The sequence below is a fragment of the Oncorhynchus mykiss genome, chromosome 28 (genome assembly GCF_013265735.2).
Source record: "Oncorhynchus mykiss isolate Arlee chromosome 28, USDA_OmykA_1.1, whole genome shotgun sequence".
NCBI lineage: Eukaryota > Metazoa > Chordata > Actinopteri > Salmoniformes > Salmonidae > Oncorhynchus > Oncorhynchus mykiss.
In genome coordinates this window covers 30788662-30804811 of record NC_048592.1, presented here as the reverse complement: position 1 = coordinate 30804811, position 16150 = coordinate 30788662, and the positions used below count along the sequence as shown (strand labels likewise).

At 41.2% G+C, this 16150-nt stretch overlaps 1 protein-coding gene across 7 annotated transcripts in view; it reads right to left on the bottom strand.

The window, feature by feature from the left end:
• The window catches only part of LOC110508931 (CMP-N-acetylneuraminate-beta-1,4-galactoside alpha-2,3-sialyltransferase), a 77088-nt gene extending 61255 nt beyond the window's left edge, over positions 1–15833 (bottom strand). For 3 of the 7 annotated variants that reach the window (XM_021589848.2, XM_021589852.2, XM_021589853.2), the window contains exons 1-2: positions 15607–15832; positions 381–529 (exon numbers count right to left, since the gene is read on the bottom strand). In XM_021589848.2, the coding sequence (XP_021445523.1) occupies positions 381–489 (109 nt within the window). In that variant the 5' untranslated portion in view covers positions 490–529; positions 15607–15832. Of the gene's footprint in view, positions 1–380; positions 530–721; positions 835–15606 lie in introns of all 7 variants that reach the window. The other 4 variants (XM_021589849.2, XM_036966894.1, XM_021589851.2 and 1 more) reach the window with 4 other exon arrangements.
• Between the last annotated feature and the right edge of the window lie 317 nt (positions 15834–16150).

Below are 16150 nucleotides of genomic sequence, written 5' to 3'. Positions count from 1 at the left end.
ATTCAACCAGTTTCTGACCAATGGGTAGCAACTATGAAACCTCAGCCTTCCCCAATGTGACTTGTTAACATTTGCTTTTCTCCTGAACTTATTTAGGCTTGCCATAACAAAGGCATTGAATAGTTATTGACTCAAGACATTTCAGCTTTTCATTTTGTATTAAAAATAAATCCACTGACATTATGGGGGTATTGTCTGTAGGCCAGTGACACAGATCTTGACTGACAAGCAGAGACAAACACAGAAAGACAGGAGTAAATCAACAGGCTGAAAAGTATATAGATAGATTGCTGGTCGGTCTCCTCTCTAACAGACAGTACGATAGACAAATGGATGGATGGATGAGTGGAGAGAGGCGTAGGCTGTCTAGTGTAACTCACGTGGTTTCTGGCCCCATACGTGTAGGTGTAGCTTCCCAGAGGAGTAGTAGATGAAGCCCAGGACCAGCATGGGACACAGGACGAACAGCAGCTTGTGTGACGACTTCATTGTGGTTCTGTCATTCACATGGCACCATGCAGCACATCACCTACAAGGATACAGGAGATGCAGAGAAGTGAAAGTACAAGAGAAATGAAGAGTCAGTAATGTGTGCAAATAGGCTGTCTGGCTATAAGAAATGGCTTAGGCTGTTAAACGTTTCCCAATCTACTCTCTTTAAATGACAACTGATCGAAGACTAGATTACCCAATGAGGTGATTACACAATAAGGTGGCTCACCAAACCAAGTTATTAGTTCCAGCTTTCCATTACTCAGTGCTCATGAAGGGAGGGAGAAGATGAGAAGCCAGTGTGTTGCAGAAGGTGGCACACACTGCCTGTCAGCTGCTTAACTGCAATTGTTGAAATTAGTTAACAAAACGTTTCCTGCTGAGCAAACATCCAACTAGGCTGAGCCACAGACGTTGTTATATTTCAAAAACTCTCCATAACTGAGGTAATATGATCCAACTGGCCTCCCCAACCCACTAGAGGTCGACCGATTAAATCGGCATGGTCGATTTCAAGTTTTCATAATCAGTAAAATACCTTTTTGGACGCCGATTACATTGCAATCCATGAGGAAACTGCGTGGCAAACTGACCACCTGTTACACTGGGTGCAGGCAATATTAACTAGGGAAATGATGTTACTTCTCTTCCATTCAGTGCAAGCAGAGTCAGGGTATATGCAACAGTTTGGGGCGCCAGGCTCGCTGCGAACTGTGTTTCTTCCTAAAAAAAGACCGTAATTAATTTGCCAGAATTTAACATAATTATGACATAACATAGGTTGTGCAATGTAACAGCAATATTTAGACTTAGGGTTGGTTCCGTATTTCACTGAAAGAAAAGTAATTTTCTTTCGAAATTATAGTTTTCCAGACTTGACCATATTAAATGACCAAAGGCTCGAATCTGTGCGTTTATTATAATTAAGTCTACGATTTGATAGAGCAGTCTGACTGAGCGGTGGTAGGCAGCAGCAGGCTCATAAGCATTCATTCAAACAGCACTTTACTGCGTTTGCGAGCAGCTCTTAGCAAATGCTTGAAGCACAGCGCTGTTTATGACTTCAAGCCCATCAACTCCCGAGATTAGGCTGGCAATACTAAAGTGCCTATAAGAACATGCAATAGTCAAAGGTATATGAAATACAAATGGTAGAGAGAGAAATAGTCCTATAAATACTATATTGAGACCGTGTCTGTGCCTTGACCTGGGTTGGGCAAAACTAAACATGGCAGTGTTCGCCTAAGCAATCTCACTAGGATAAAGACCTCCTCCATTCCTGTCATTATTGAAAGAGATTGTGATACCTCACATCTCAAAATAGGGCTACTTAATGTTAAATCCCCTTACTTCAAAGGCAGTGAAAGTCAATTAACTAATCACTGATCATAATATTGATGTGATTGGCCTGACTGAACCATGGCTTAAGCCTGATGAATCTACTGTGTTAAATGAGGCCTCACCTCCTGGATACACTAGTGACCATATCCACCATGCATCCCGCAAGGTGTTGCTAACATTGACGATAGCAAATTTCAATTTACAAAAAAAAAAAAAAAAAAAGAACTTTGTCTTTTGAGCTTCTAGTCATGAAATCTATGCAGCCTACTCAATCACCTTTTATAGCTACTGTTTACAGGCCTCCTGGGCCATATACAGCGTTCCTCATTGAGTTCCCTGAATTCCTATTGGACCGTGTAGTCATAGCAGATAATATTCTAATTTTTGGTGACTTTAATATTCACATGGAAAAGTCCATAGACTCACTCCAAAAGGCTTTCGGAGCCATCATCGACTCACTGGGTTTTGTCCAACATGTCTCTGGACCCAATCACTGTCACAGTCATACGCTGGACCTAGTTTTGTCCCATGGAATAAATGTTGTGGATCTTAATGTTTTTCCTCATGATCCTGGACTATCGAACCACCATTTTATTACGTTTGCAATTGCAACAAATAATCTGCTCAGACCCCAACCAATGAGCATCAAAAGTCGTGCTATAAATTCACAGACAAAGATTCCCGAATGCCCTTCCAGACTCCCTCTGCCTACCCAAGGACGTCAGAGGACAAAAATCTGTTAACCACCTAACTAAGGAAACTCAACTTAACCTTGCGCAATACCCTAGATGCAGTTGCACCCCTAAAAACATTTCTCATAAGAAACTAGCTCCCTGGTATACAGAAAATACCCGAGCTCTGAAGCAAGCTTCCAGAAAATTGGAACGGAAATGGCGCCACACCAAACTGGAAGTCTTCCGACTAGCTTGGAAAGACAGTACCGTGCAGTTTCGAAGAGCCCTTACTGCTGCTCGATCATCCTATTTTTCCAACTTAATTAAGGAAAATAAGAACAATCCTAAATGTATTTTTGATACTGTCGCAAAGCTAACTAAAAAGCAGCATTCCGCAAGTGAGGATGGCTTTCACTTCAGCAGTAATAAATTCATGAACTTATTTGAGGAAAAGATCATGATTATTAGAAATCAAATTATGGACTCCTCTTTAAATCTGCGTATTCCTTCAAAGCTCAGTTGTCCTGAGTCTGTACAACTCTGCCCGGACCTAGGATCAAGAGAGACACTCAAGTGTTTTAGTACTCTCACTCTTGACACAATGATGAAAATAATCATGGCCTCTAAACCTCCAAGCTGCATACTGGACCCTATTCCAACTAAACTACTGAAAGAGCTGCTTCCTGTGCTTGGCCCTCCTATGTTGAGCATAATAAACGGCTCTATCCACTGGATGTGTACCAAACTCACTAAAAGTGGCAGTAATAAAGCCTCTCTTGAAAAAGCCAAACCTTGATGAAGAAAATATAAAAAACTAAAAAAAAATCGGCCTATACCGAATCTTCCATTCCTCTCAAATTTTAGAAAAGGCTGTTCCTGAAGACAAACAATGTCTTCAGTCTGTCTTCAACAAAATGCTTCAGTCTGGTTTTAGACCCCATCATAGCACTGAGACTGCACTTGTGAAGGTGGTGAATTACCTTTTAATGGCATCAGACCGAGGCTCTGCATCTGTCCTCGTGCTCCTAGACCTTGGTGCTGCTTTTGATACCGTCGATCACCACATTCTTTTGGAGAGATTGGAAACCCAAATTGGTCTACACGGACAGGATCTGGCCTGGTTAAGATCTTATCTGTCGGAAAGATATCAGTTTGTCTCTGAATGGCTTGTCCTCTGACAAATCAACTGTAAATTTCAGTGTTCCTCAAGGTTCCGTTTTAGGACCACTATTGTTTTCACTATATATTTTACCTCTAGGGGATGTCATTCGAAAACATAATGTTAACTTTCACTGCTATGCGGATGACACACAGCTGTAGATTTCAATGAAACATGGTGAAGCCCCAAAATTGCCCTCTCTAGAAGCCTGTGTTTCAGACATAAGGAAGTGGATGGCTGTAAACTTTCTACTTTTAAACTCGGACAAAACAGAGATGCTTGTTCTAGGTCCCAAGAAAAGGAGATCTTCTGTTGAATCTGACAATTAATCTTAATGGTTGTACAGTCGTCTCAAATAAAACTGAAGGACCTCGGCCTTACTCTGGACCCTGATCTCTCTTTTGACGAACATATCAAGACTGTTTCAAGGACAGCTTTTTTTCCCCATTTACTTAACATTGCAAAAATCAGGGACTTTGTCCAAAAATGATGCAGAAAAATGTATCCATGCTCTCGTTACTTCTAGGTTAGACTATTGCAATGTTCTACTTTCCGGCTACCCGGATAAAGCACTAAATAAACTTCAGTTGGTGCTAAATATGGCTCCTAGAATTCTGACTAGAACCCAAAAATGTGATCATATTACTCTAGTGCTAGCCTCCCTACACTGGCTTCCTGTCAAGGCAAGGGCTGATTTCAAGGTTTTACTGCTAACCTACAAAGCATTACATGGGCTTGCTCCTACCTATCTCTCTGATTTGGTCCTGCCGTACATACCTACACGTACGCTACGGTCACAAGACGCAGGCCTCCTAATTGTCCCTAGAATTTCTAAGCAAACAGCTGGAGGCAGGGCTTTCTCCTATAGAGCTCCATTTTTATGGAATGGTCTGCCTACCCATGTGAGAGACGCAAACTCGGTCTCAACCTTTAAGTCTTTACTGAAGACTCATCTCTTCAGTGGGTCATATGATTGAGTGTAGTCTGGCCCAGGAGTGTGAAGGTGAACGGAAAGGCACTGGAGCAACGAACCGCCCTTGCTGTCTCTGCCTGGCCGGTTCCCCTCTTTCCACTGGGATTCTCTGGCTCTAACCCTATTACAGGGGCTGAGTCACTGGCATACTGGTGCTCTTTCATGCCGTCCCTAGGAGGGGTGCGTCACTTGAGTGGGTTGAGTCACTGATGTGATCTTCCTGTCTGGGTTGGCGCACCCCCTTGGGTTGTGCCGTGGCAGAGATCTTTAGGGGCTATACTCGGCCTTGTCTCAGGAAGCTCTGAAGATATCCCTCTAGTGGTGTGGGGGCTGTGCTTTGGCAAAGTGGGTGGGGTTATATCCTTCCTGTTTGGCCCTGTCCGAGGGTATCATCGGATGGGGCCACAGTGTCTCCTGACCCCTCCTGTCTCAGCCTCCAGTATTTATGCTGCAGTAGGTTGTGTCGGGGGGCTAGGGTCAGTTTGTTATATCTGGAGTACTTATCCTGTCTTATCCGGTGTCCTGTGTGAATTTAGGTATGCTCTCTCTAATTCTCTTTCTTTCCCTCTCTCGGAGGACCTGAGCCCTAGGACCATGCCTCAGGACTACCTGGCATGATGACTCCTTGCTGTCCCCAGTCCACCTGGCCGTGCTGCTGCTCCAGTTTCAACTGTTCTGCCTGCGGCTATGGAATCCTGACCTGTTCACCTATTATTTGACCATGCTGGTCATTTATGAACATTTGAACATCTTGGCCATGTTTTGTTATAATCTTCACCTGGCACAGCCAGAAGAGGACTGGCCACCGCTCATAGCCTGGGTCCTCTCTAGGTTTCTTCCTAGGTTTTGGCCTTTCTAGGGAGTTTTTCCTAGCCAACGTGCTTCAACACCTGCATTGCTTGCTGTTTGGGGTTTTAGGCTGGGTTTCTGTACAGCACTTTGAGATATCAGCTATAATCATCAAATCAAATGTATTCATAACTACAACCTAAAAGCTCTTACCTTGGAATATTGAAGTCTCATGTTAAAAGGAACCCCCAGCTTTCATATGTTCTCATGTTCTGAGCAAGGAACTTAAACGTTAGCTTTTTTACATGGCACATATTGCACTTTCACTTTCTTCTCCAATACTATGTTTTTGCATTATTTAAACCAAATTGAACATCTTTCATTGCTCTGGGACCGGTTCTAACGATTAATCTCGGGAGTCCGGGCTCAATGGTTCTAACGAAATTAGCCTTAAGATGCTTTTGGGAAACCAGGCCCTGTTCAATCATTGGCAATCTTTTGAGCTCAATACCATTACTTTTAACAGACTTTGTCTATTATTTAGTGACAGCCACATTAATTAATCAATTATACGATCAATTTGACTTTGGTTAAAAACAAAATATTACTTTCAACTTAATTGAATATATTTTGCAAAACATTTCATAAAAGGTAATAATTTATTTGATTGGTAAACTGGGTAAATCAACATGTAGTCTAGGTCTATTCACAGTGCATGCATTGAGTTGAGCTTGTTTTAGGACTTATTTTGTAAAGTGTTCTAGCCTGTATGGACACAGTTTTGCAAACTGTAATGAACAGTTTCAACATTTCTACATGCCGTGTTGCATTATTCAAGTGGATTAACTTATGTGCAGCATGATTGGGGGCGCTAACAATGCAGCCCAGACAGCTCTAGCAATGAATGAATAGGTGGCACAGGCACTCTGCTCTTCACTCTATAAAGGGGCTGCACTGATTGATAGTCTTGATCCTCTCAGTCACGTGAGACACACTTGACAGTAGTACTGAGCGTAACAAATTCTAATGCCGAAAAGTTATTTTATGTACTTAAGTTTCGATATACCGTGCAATACTATCAGACCCTGTGGAGACACATTATGCCTTGGATTTGTGGGATGTGACATGTAAAACTCAAATCAAATTCCATTTCAGTGTCTTTTTTCTCTTTCCGAACAGCTGGGGGCATGTGCTAACGATGGTTTTAAAAGCCCGGTGGAGCGAGACAACTGTGCACAGAGCTGAATTACATTACCTCTTCACAGCAACCACTAGAACAGAGACGGTGCAGCATAAAATGTAAAGAGCAACAGATATTCTCCAGGGGTTAAAAGAAAAGGCATACTGTATCCTGATTCTATAGGTATGACTAGAAGATTCTATCAGAGAGGACTATTCATAGCAGGATTATGCTTCTCATATAGCACGCCATTTCATAAAAAAAACAAGCAATAACACAACTGTCTCTCGGTCTTGCTCATAGCATATGTTCAATAAACGGTGTAAACTGACAGACACTGCTTTGGGTTGATTCTCACAGAAACAGTCGAGTCAAAACAGAACATTCCATCCAGTGGGCACATCAGCGTTCTTTAATCAAAGTTACTCAACACAATCACACTCAAACTCCAGAAAACCATCAGATATGATTGCTGCCACGCACAACTGACTGACACCTATGAAGAAGCTGGTCATCCCACAGTCTGTAGTCTTGGCCTAGACTTTAGTCCTGAAATGAGGACTGTGAACAAGTCTGTAAAGGAAAGACTGAGGTCTTGCCTAGGCTAGAAATTAAGCATAAAACATGTGCACGTCATTTAGAGCTAAATATACAGGTCGCTAGTGAAAGTCTACACAACCCCCCTTGGAAACTTACCACCTCTTGGAAAGTCATTCTGGTGTGTCTTTGGCATGCGAGTAAATGTCCTGCTGAAAACCGAAGCCTAGTTTTATTTTTCAGAAGACTATGGCAGGGTTAGGTGGTATCCAGATTTTTATACGTCATACTGCTTATGTACCATACACAGTATTACTGGAAGTGCACACAACACACACACACACCGGTGTGATAATATATTAGAATAAAAAGCTCCACAAAGCATTAATTATGGTCTTTTAAATCTTAATAATAAACAGGGCTAGATCATGGGGAAGTAAATGTTCTTACATTTTTCTATAGGTAGGCCTAAAGGTTTTAGTCAAAATAATTATCAAAACAGAAAGTTTCTTGAAAGAGGTGATATGTCAGGCCTATTGGAGAAAAAACAATGATTGCTTAATGCAGGGTTTGTCAACTAGGTTTGGTCTTGGGACAAATTTTTATTGAGCTAATAGTCGACGGGCCAGAACATAAATTAGTATATAATATTAGGACAATTAATTGGCCGAAACTACAAATTGAACATGTTTAACACATTCGATTAGTAGGCTACATAATACATTTCAGTGACAATAACATAATTTCGATCTGATTTACGCTCATATTCAAATATTATTTAGTCTATTTCTCTGTGGGTTGATTGGTTGGGGAAAACATGTCTACGTAGCCTACACCTTTTTTTTACGTCAACATTTGATCAGAATAATTTGCTTGATAGCGAGAGAAAATGTCGCTCTCAAAAAGTATCAAAAGAAAAAAGGTGGATAGTGAAAATCGCAGTTCCAAGGAACAACGTAGAGATATGTGTCAATCTAACCATCTTTTCCCAATACCAAGCCAGTGTGTCTTATTTTCAATGAAAATGTTGCTGTTTACAAAGTCTTTTTGACTCTAAGCATGGAACTTACAATTTGGCATGTGTCCTGAGATTCTCAAAAGGTTCTACAGCTGCAACATCGAGAGCATCCTGACCGGTTGCATCACTGCCTGGTACGGCAATTGCTCAGACTCCGACCGCAAGGCACTTCAGAAGGTAGTGCGTACGGCCCAGTACAACACTGGGGCAAAGCTGCCTGCCATCCAGGACCTCTACACCAGGCGGTGTCAGAGGAAGGCCCTGAAAATTGTCCAAGACCCCAGCCATAGACTGTTCTCTACTACTGCATGGCAAGCGGTACCAGAGTGCCAAGTCTAGGACAAAAAGGCTTCTCAACAGTTTTTACCCCAAAGCCATAAGACTCCTGAACAGGTAACCGAATGGTTACCCGGACTATCTGCATTGTGTCGCACCACCCGCCAACCCCTCTTTTTACGCTACTGCTACTCTCTGTTCATCATATACATACATACACACATACATACATATATACACACACACACACACACACACATATATATATATATATATGCATAGTCACTTTAACGATACCTACATGTACATACTACCTCAATAAGCCTGACTAACAGGTGTCTGTATATAGCCTTGCTACTCTTTTTCAAATGTCTTTTTACTGTTGTTTTATTTCTTTACTTTCCGACACACACACACCTTTTTTTACCGCACCATTGGTTAGAGCCTGTAAGTAAGCATTTCCTCGTACCATTGGTTAGAGCCTGTAAGTAAGCATTTCCCCGTACCATTGGTTAGAGCCTGTAAGTAAGCATTTCCCCGTACCATTGGTTAGAGCCTGTAAGTAAGCATTTCACCGTACCATTGGTTAGAGCCTGTAAGTAAGCATTTCACCGTACCATTGGTTAGAGCCTGTAAGTAAGCATTTCCCCGTACCATTGGTTAGAGCCTGTAAGTAAGCATTTCCCCGTACCATTGGTTAGAGCCTGTAAGTAAGCATTTCACCGTACCATTGGTTAGAGCCTGTAAGTAAGCATTTCCCCGTACCATTGGTTAGAGCCTGTAAGTAAGCATTTCCCCGTACCATTGGTTAGAGCCTGTAAGTAAGCATTTCACCGTACCATTGGTTAGAGCCTGTAAGTAAGCATTTCACCGTACCATTGGTTAGAGCCTGTAAGTAAGCATTTCACCGTAAGGTCTACTACACCTATTGTATTCGGCGCACGTGACAAATAAACTTTGATTTGATTCAAAGTGGCCTTCCTGCCCCAGACAGAGGCCTGACACAGAAACATTGAAGCATTAACTGCAAGCTACACAAACAGCTTTTTGGCCTGACATATTCTGTCACTTAAAATGGGTTACATCTGCAGTTACATGGAAGAGGGAAAACAGCCGTGGACATGGTGAAAAAACGTGAGGCCTTCACTAGGAAGCTTGAGTTGTTCCATTTGGACTTTATCTGGAAAGCTACTTGCACTTCAGCACATCCGGGATGTGCTCAGGAGTGCCGAATCCTTGTGTGCGTTGTGGGTGGCATGCTCAGAGGAATACAGCACAATAAAGAAACTTTGACTTACACCTGCAAGTACCCATTTTCCTCTATGAACCCAATATAGACTCACGACAGGAACCGGCTTTCACATAAGTCAATCGAGGACTGCCTGCGCATCAAAATCACACCCATATCACACGACAACTTTTCCCATTGAGTAAGTCACTTAGTGGCCTAAATTTAGTAAATACTAACATTAATGTGAATGGTTATCCAGGGATATTTAGGTCTCAAGCTGACAGTAATTTCTGTTTGTTCTGTCGTTATTTAGCAGGCTATCCCGATCAACACATCGCTTTTTTCTTTTAATGATTGTTTTATGTAGGATGCTACATTTTTGTTGAGTTGCAATTGTAAATAGGCCTAAAAAATGTTTTTTAAATTTATTGTGAAAGATGCTGTTGAGCCTCACAACTTAACTGGCTGAGGTAGGCTATTTTATATAGACCTAGGCTCGGAAGAAATAGACTCCAATTAAGCCCCCGTGTTTAGTAAAGTCAAATTAAAATGAAGATTGTTGAAATTAATTACTCGACTGGTATAGGTTTTTTCCCCATCTGTTGCTATATTAACTATAACTTAGCTATATTTTCAGTACAAGACACTGTTCACCTATTGATTGCGCTGCGGTTGAAGCATTACGTTTCGGCACCACAAAATGGTCACACAAACACACATTTGAAGTCGGAAGTTTACACACTTAGGTTGGAGTCATTAAAACTCATTTTTCAACCACTCCACAAATTTCTTGTCAACAAACTACAGTTTTGGCAAATCGGTTAGGACATCTACTTTGTACATGACACAAGTCATTTTCCCAAAATTGTTTACAGACAGATTGTTTCACTTATAATTCACTGTATCAATTCCAGTGGGTAAGAAGTTTACATGCACTAAGTTCACTGTGCCTTTAAACAGCTTGGAAAATTCCAAGAAAATGATATCAAGGCTTTAAAAGCTTCCGATAGGCTAATTGACATAATTTGAGTCAATTGGAGGTGTACCTGTGGATGCATTTCAAGGCCTACCTTCAAACTCAGTGCCTCTTTGCTTGATATCATGGGAAAATCAAAAGAAATCAGCCAAGACCTCAGAAAAGAATTATAGACCTCCACTAGTCTAGTTCATCCTTGGGAGCAATTTCCAAACGCCTGAAGGTACCACATTCGTCTGTACAAACAATAGTATGCAAGTATAAACACCATGGGACCACGCAGTCGTCATACCGCTCAGAAAGGAGATGCGTTCTGTCTCCTAGAGATGAACGCACTTTGGTGCAAAAAGTACAAATCAATCCCAGAACAGCAAAGGACCTTGAAGATGCTGGAGGAAACAGGTACAAAAGTATCTATATCCACAGTAAAACCAGTCCTATATCGACATAACCTGAAAGGCTGCTCAGCAAAAAAGAAGCCACTGCTCCAAAACCACCATAAAAAAGCCAGACTACGGTTTGCAACTGCACATGGGGACAAATATAATATTTGGAGAAATGTCCTCTGGTCTGATGAAACAAAAATGAAACTGTTTGGCCATAATGACCATTGTTATGTTTGGAGAAAAACAGGGGAGGCTTGAGAACACCATCCCATCCGTGAAGCACAGGGGTGGCAGCATCATGTTGTGGGGGTGTTTTGCCAGAGACAATGAGTTGCTCATTGGCTCATTGGCTCCGTGGAGCCCCATAATTTGAATAACAAAATAAAAAACATTTAGCTGTTTGCTAGGCTAGTTGTATTCTGATGCTTAAAATCTAAGCAAATAGGTTGTGTGGTTGGAATTGCAGTATGTATTTAGTTTGAAAATCTAGATGTGACCTAGCAACTTTTGACAGACTGGTTTCATCTGGACAATCAAAAAATGGTTGCTTAGCAATCGGATACCAAGTTGTTCTGTGGAGAGAAAAAAAGTGACAGAGTCCCAGTACTTGGATAAATCATTGTGATTGGAGGATATCTGTGAGGGTTATCAAATCAGGATCAACTCCTCTCATCATCTTCAGCTCATTAATGATTTTCTTCTAACTTTTTACCTGGGCTTTTGATCATGACAAACTCCAGTCCCTGCCGGTGACAAACATACCCATATCATGATGCTGCCACCACAATACTTTAAAATACATCTGGAATCAGGAACATTAAACTTACTCCACATTAATGGCCAGTATGAGAAAAAGAAGGACGCCTGTGCTAAAAGAATCCCCTCCAAATCATCTCTTCTGTTTGCAACAAGGCCGTTAAGTAATCTTGCAAGACACCAAAGAAATTAACTTTTTGGCCTAAATTAAAAACTACAGGTTTGGGTCAAATCCAATACAAAGTAAAAAATAAAAAAAATAAACTGTATTTTCAAGTATTGTGGTGGCAGCATTCTCTTATGGGCGAGGCTAGTGTAGAATGTATGTAGAAATAAGATTATAATAACTCTTCACAGCAACCACTAGAACAGAGACGGAGCAGCATAAAATGTAAAGAGCAACAGATATTCTCCAGGGGTTAAAAGAAAAGGCATACTGTATCCTGATTCTATAGGTATGACTAGAAGATTCTATAGGAGAGGACTATTCATAGCAGCACCTAATCATAAAAAAAAAAAAAAAAACGAATAACACAACTGTCTCTCGGTCTTGCTCATAGCATATGTTCAATAAACGGTGTAAACTGACAGACACCGCTTTGGGTTGATTCTCACAGAAACAGTCAAGTCAAAACATTCCAGCCAGTGTGCACATCAGCGTTCTCTAATCAAGGTTACTCAACACAAACACTTTTGACAGAGAGTCATGCGGAGACCACGGTCTCTTTTACAGATGAGCCCTGTAATAAAAATATACACAATACAAAAAGCAAAACATATTAAAAAAGCTAAATCATAAAAAAACATTTTTCAGAAAAAAGGGTACTTAATTAATCAGCCGTCTGAATTGCCCTAGAGGCACCAAGGTCAACAAATCTAAAAGCTGATTTACCTAAGGAATTTCCAGTTAGCCATCCCTGAGACAGGGTATGGTAACTCGCATGTACAGTACCAGTCACACGTTTGGACACACCTGATCAGAGAGCAGCTGCCTTTCTTTCAATCCCCTCAGTATCGACATGCTCCAACGATGTCTTAGCTACTGTTGTGAGCCATGACCAGCCTTTCAAAGCATTTCATGGCTATAGATTTGAGTTGCAAAATCTTACCTTAACATTAGAAATATTTCACAATACTGACAACTGATCAACCATTACATTTGTATACATTGCTTGTTTGAATTAATTGTACTTTGTACTTGTAGTCAACTTCGTTCTGAAGTTATCGGTGGTCACAGTGAGACAAACCCTGTGATTCTATGTTAAGCAGATATCTTGCGTATAAAGTGACATGTAAGGGCAAAAAAGCTTGACTAGTTACAGCCATAGAACCTGGCTGATAAGCTACCTGCAGATTCATGCAGGGTAGTAACATCATAAATTGTGATTATGGTCTATTGTTTAGCTAGCTAGCTCAATGTCTTAACAAAAGACACCACTCTAATTTTGACAAAGTATTTTCATTTCAAGTTAGTGTACTGTTAGCTAGCTAGCTAACGTTAGCTGGCTGGCTCACTAACTCACGTTACGTCACGCATTGTGAGTCATTGTTTACCTAGCTAGCTATCTAGCTACATTTCTTAACAAAATACTTGTCTTAGTGTGCCAGAGCGCAGAATAACAGATGCATTTTTTTACGCTCAACACCCGTTGAATATGTCCGGTGTCAGTAAACGTCGGCAAAAAAGCATAATTCAATTGTTGCCAACAGCAGTTAGTCACCAACGCTCTGGATAACATGAAAAAAAGCCTAACCAGCCAAGTAAAATGGTCAGAATGGGGTGTTCTCTCATTATGTGTCTGGAAGTAGCTAGCCGATATTTTATATTTTTTTAAACCTTTATTTAACTAGGCAAGTTAGTTAAGAACAAATTCTTCTTTTCAATGACGGCCTAGGAACAGTCGGTTAACTGCCTGTTCAGGGGCAGAACGACAGATTTGTAACTTGTCAGGTCGGGGGTTTGAACTTGCAACCTTCCGGTTACTAGTCCAACGCTCTAACCACTAGGCTACCCTGCCGACCCCGTAGTTGTGGGGTCAGAGCATTCGGAACAACCCTACTTATTGGCCCGTGTCCAGTGTGCTCTCTGAACGCGAAACCACAGAGCGATAGGGCGAGTAATGTTCAGTGAGCTGTGCTCTCTCTCTTAGATGTCTGGAAGTAGCTGGCAAGTTAGTGCAGAACGGTTGGATCAACCCTTAAAGAGGTTGGTGGGGCCAAGGCTTAAGAGGGTGTGAACAATGCTGAATGGGTGTAGACAAAGAAGGGCTCTCCAACAGTAATACCAAAACATTGAAAATTACAGTTCTCAAAAGTGAGTTTGTAAATTGATCAACTTTCAACAACGAATTACTTTCCCATTGTTTCCTAAAATGTAGTGAATGATATACCATTTTGTAGCTGAGTCTCTACTTTTATCCAATATAAAAAATAAAAAACTGAAATTCAAATGTTGCTACATAAAACTGAATCCAGGTGGTGAGTCACATAAGAATGCTGTTCATTGACTACAGCTCAGCACTTGAGTACCATAGACCCCTCCAAGCTCATCGCTAAACTCAGGACCCTGGGACTGAACACCTCCCTCTGCAACTGGACCCTGGACTTCTTTATTAGCCACCCCAAAGCAGTGAGGGTAGGCAACAACACATTTACTCCATGAGTGCGTGGCTGTGCACAACTCCTACATCAAGTTGGCACACACACACTTCTGCTACAACTCAGTCTATTATCTATACTGTTGCGTACAGGGCTCTAAACTGACCCTTTTACAAGGAGCACATGTGAATGTAGGCATCAAAATTTAGGAGAAAAATATTTGGCGTATTAAAGCTAGAATACTACAGTTTTCTAGGCCACTGGTGCTCCAAAATGTTTTTACAAATCCAGGTCGCACATCAAAATATGTAGGCGCATATGCGAGTAAAATGGTCACACTGTATGAGAATGACAAATCTATTTGTTCGGGTCGCCCAAAAAGTTACATATTACAGTTTTAGTACAGGGAGTAGCTACTGGGTAATGTCAATGTAAATGGTGACGAGGGAGGATATTCACCCAACCCTAGATAAAGTACCAGATGATTATCGTTACTATCGTTCGTAACTGCCAGTCTAACGTCAGAGCCATATGTAACTCGATAGCTGCCTGGTTTGTTGGCTGGTTCGCCTTGCTAGCGCGCAGGGAAAATAACGGTATTGCTGGTCCCATAATCCCATTTCGCTATACAGATTATACCCGTGTTGCAATACAAACATCAATGCAGATTGTAAATTTAGCTAGCTAGTTAGACAAATTATATTTCCCGAGATGTCAAGACAATTAAAAAAACGTTTGTATCCACCAAAACCCACAGCAAAGATAAGACGGTGGATAGCTAACTTCATATAACTAGTTACTGTAGCTAACAGTAACAGGTTAAATTGGCACTCTTGTTAACCTGGAAATTGCCGTTGGGTTTTGGGGGTTTCTATGCCTTAAAGATTTAACGTTAGCTAGCTATCGCAATCACCACAACCAAGGGTTAGGAACGACGACTGCAAACGATACACCATTGAGTAATTTACAAAAACATAGCTAGCTACCTAGATTAGCTACTTTAGATAGCTGGCTAGCTAGACAACAATGAATGGATTGGAAACAATGCAAGATAGCGGTTGTCTAAAACAAACTGGATAACGTTAACTAGCTAGCAGACGTTACAACGTAGCTAGCCAAACAACATTCACCACAACGTCGTATAAAAACAGGACGTTCCCAAAACGTAGAGCAGGCTACAAAAAAAAAACAGATTCGTTTTAATGTTTATGGTAGTTTACCTTATCGTCCCCTTTTCAGAACTGCCTCTTGTAGAAAAGGCTAGACGTAGCTAGCGCTAATTTAAAAAACGAAAAGGTCGCAACCGTATCGCCCCTACTTTTCCGACCATCATCATGAGAACTGTTAGCTGAAGATGTTCGAGAATCACCCTCCCATATTGCGCGCACCCCTTCTCTTCTCTCCAAGCTACTCTGGCTCAATGGTAGGTCTGTCACATGGTTATGTTACGTTTGCGATTATCTCCAGTACTTCAATTGAGTTGAATGCTTGAATGCACCTTTTCATTTGTTCAAACCTTCACGTGGCACTCTCCCCGTCAGCTTTTACATTATATTCGGCTTGTTGCGTGTGCAATGTTTGCAGTTTGCCTTTATGTACCCGATGGTAGCATCAAAATCCTTTCATTGTCCCCATCGTCCTTTCAACGTTTTAGCTATCTAACTGGATGGTTCACGTGCAACAATAGAGATTTAATGTATTTGTTGCATTGTAGCCTACACAATCTATAGCTTTTGCTTGACATGCACATATTTTGTTACCATA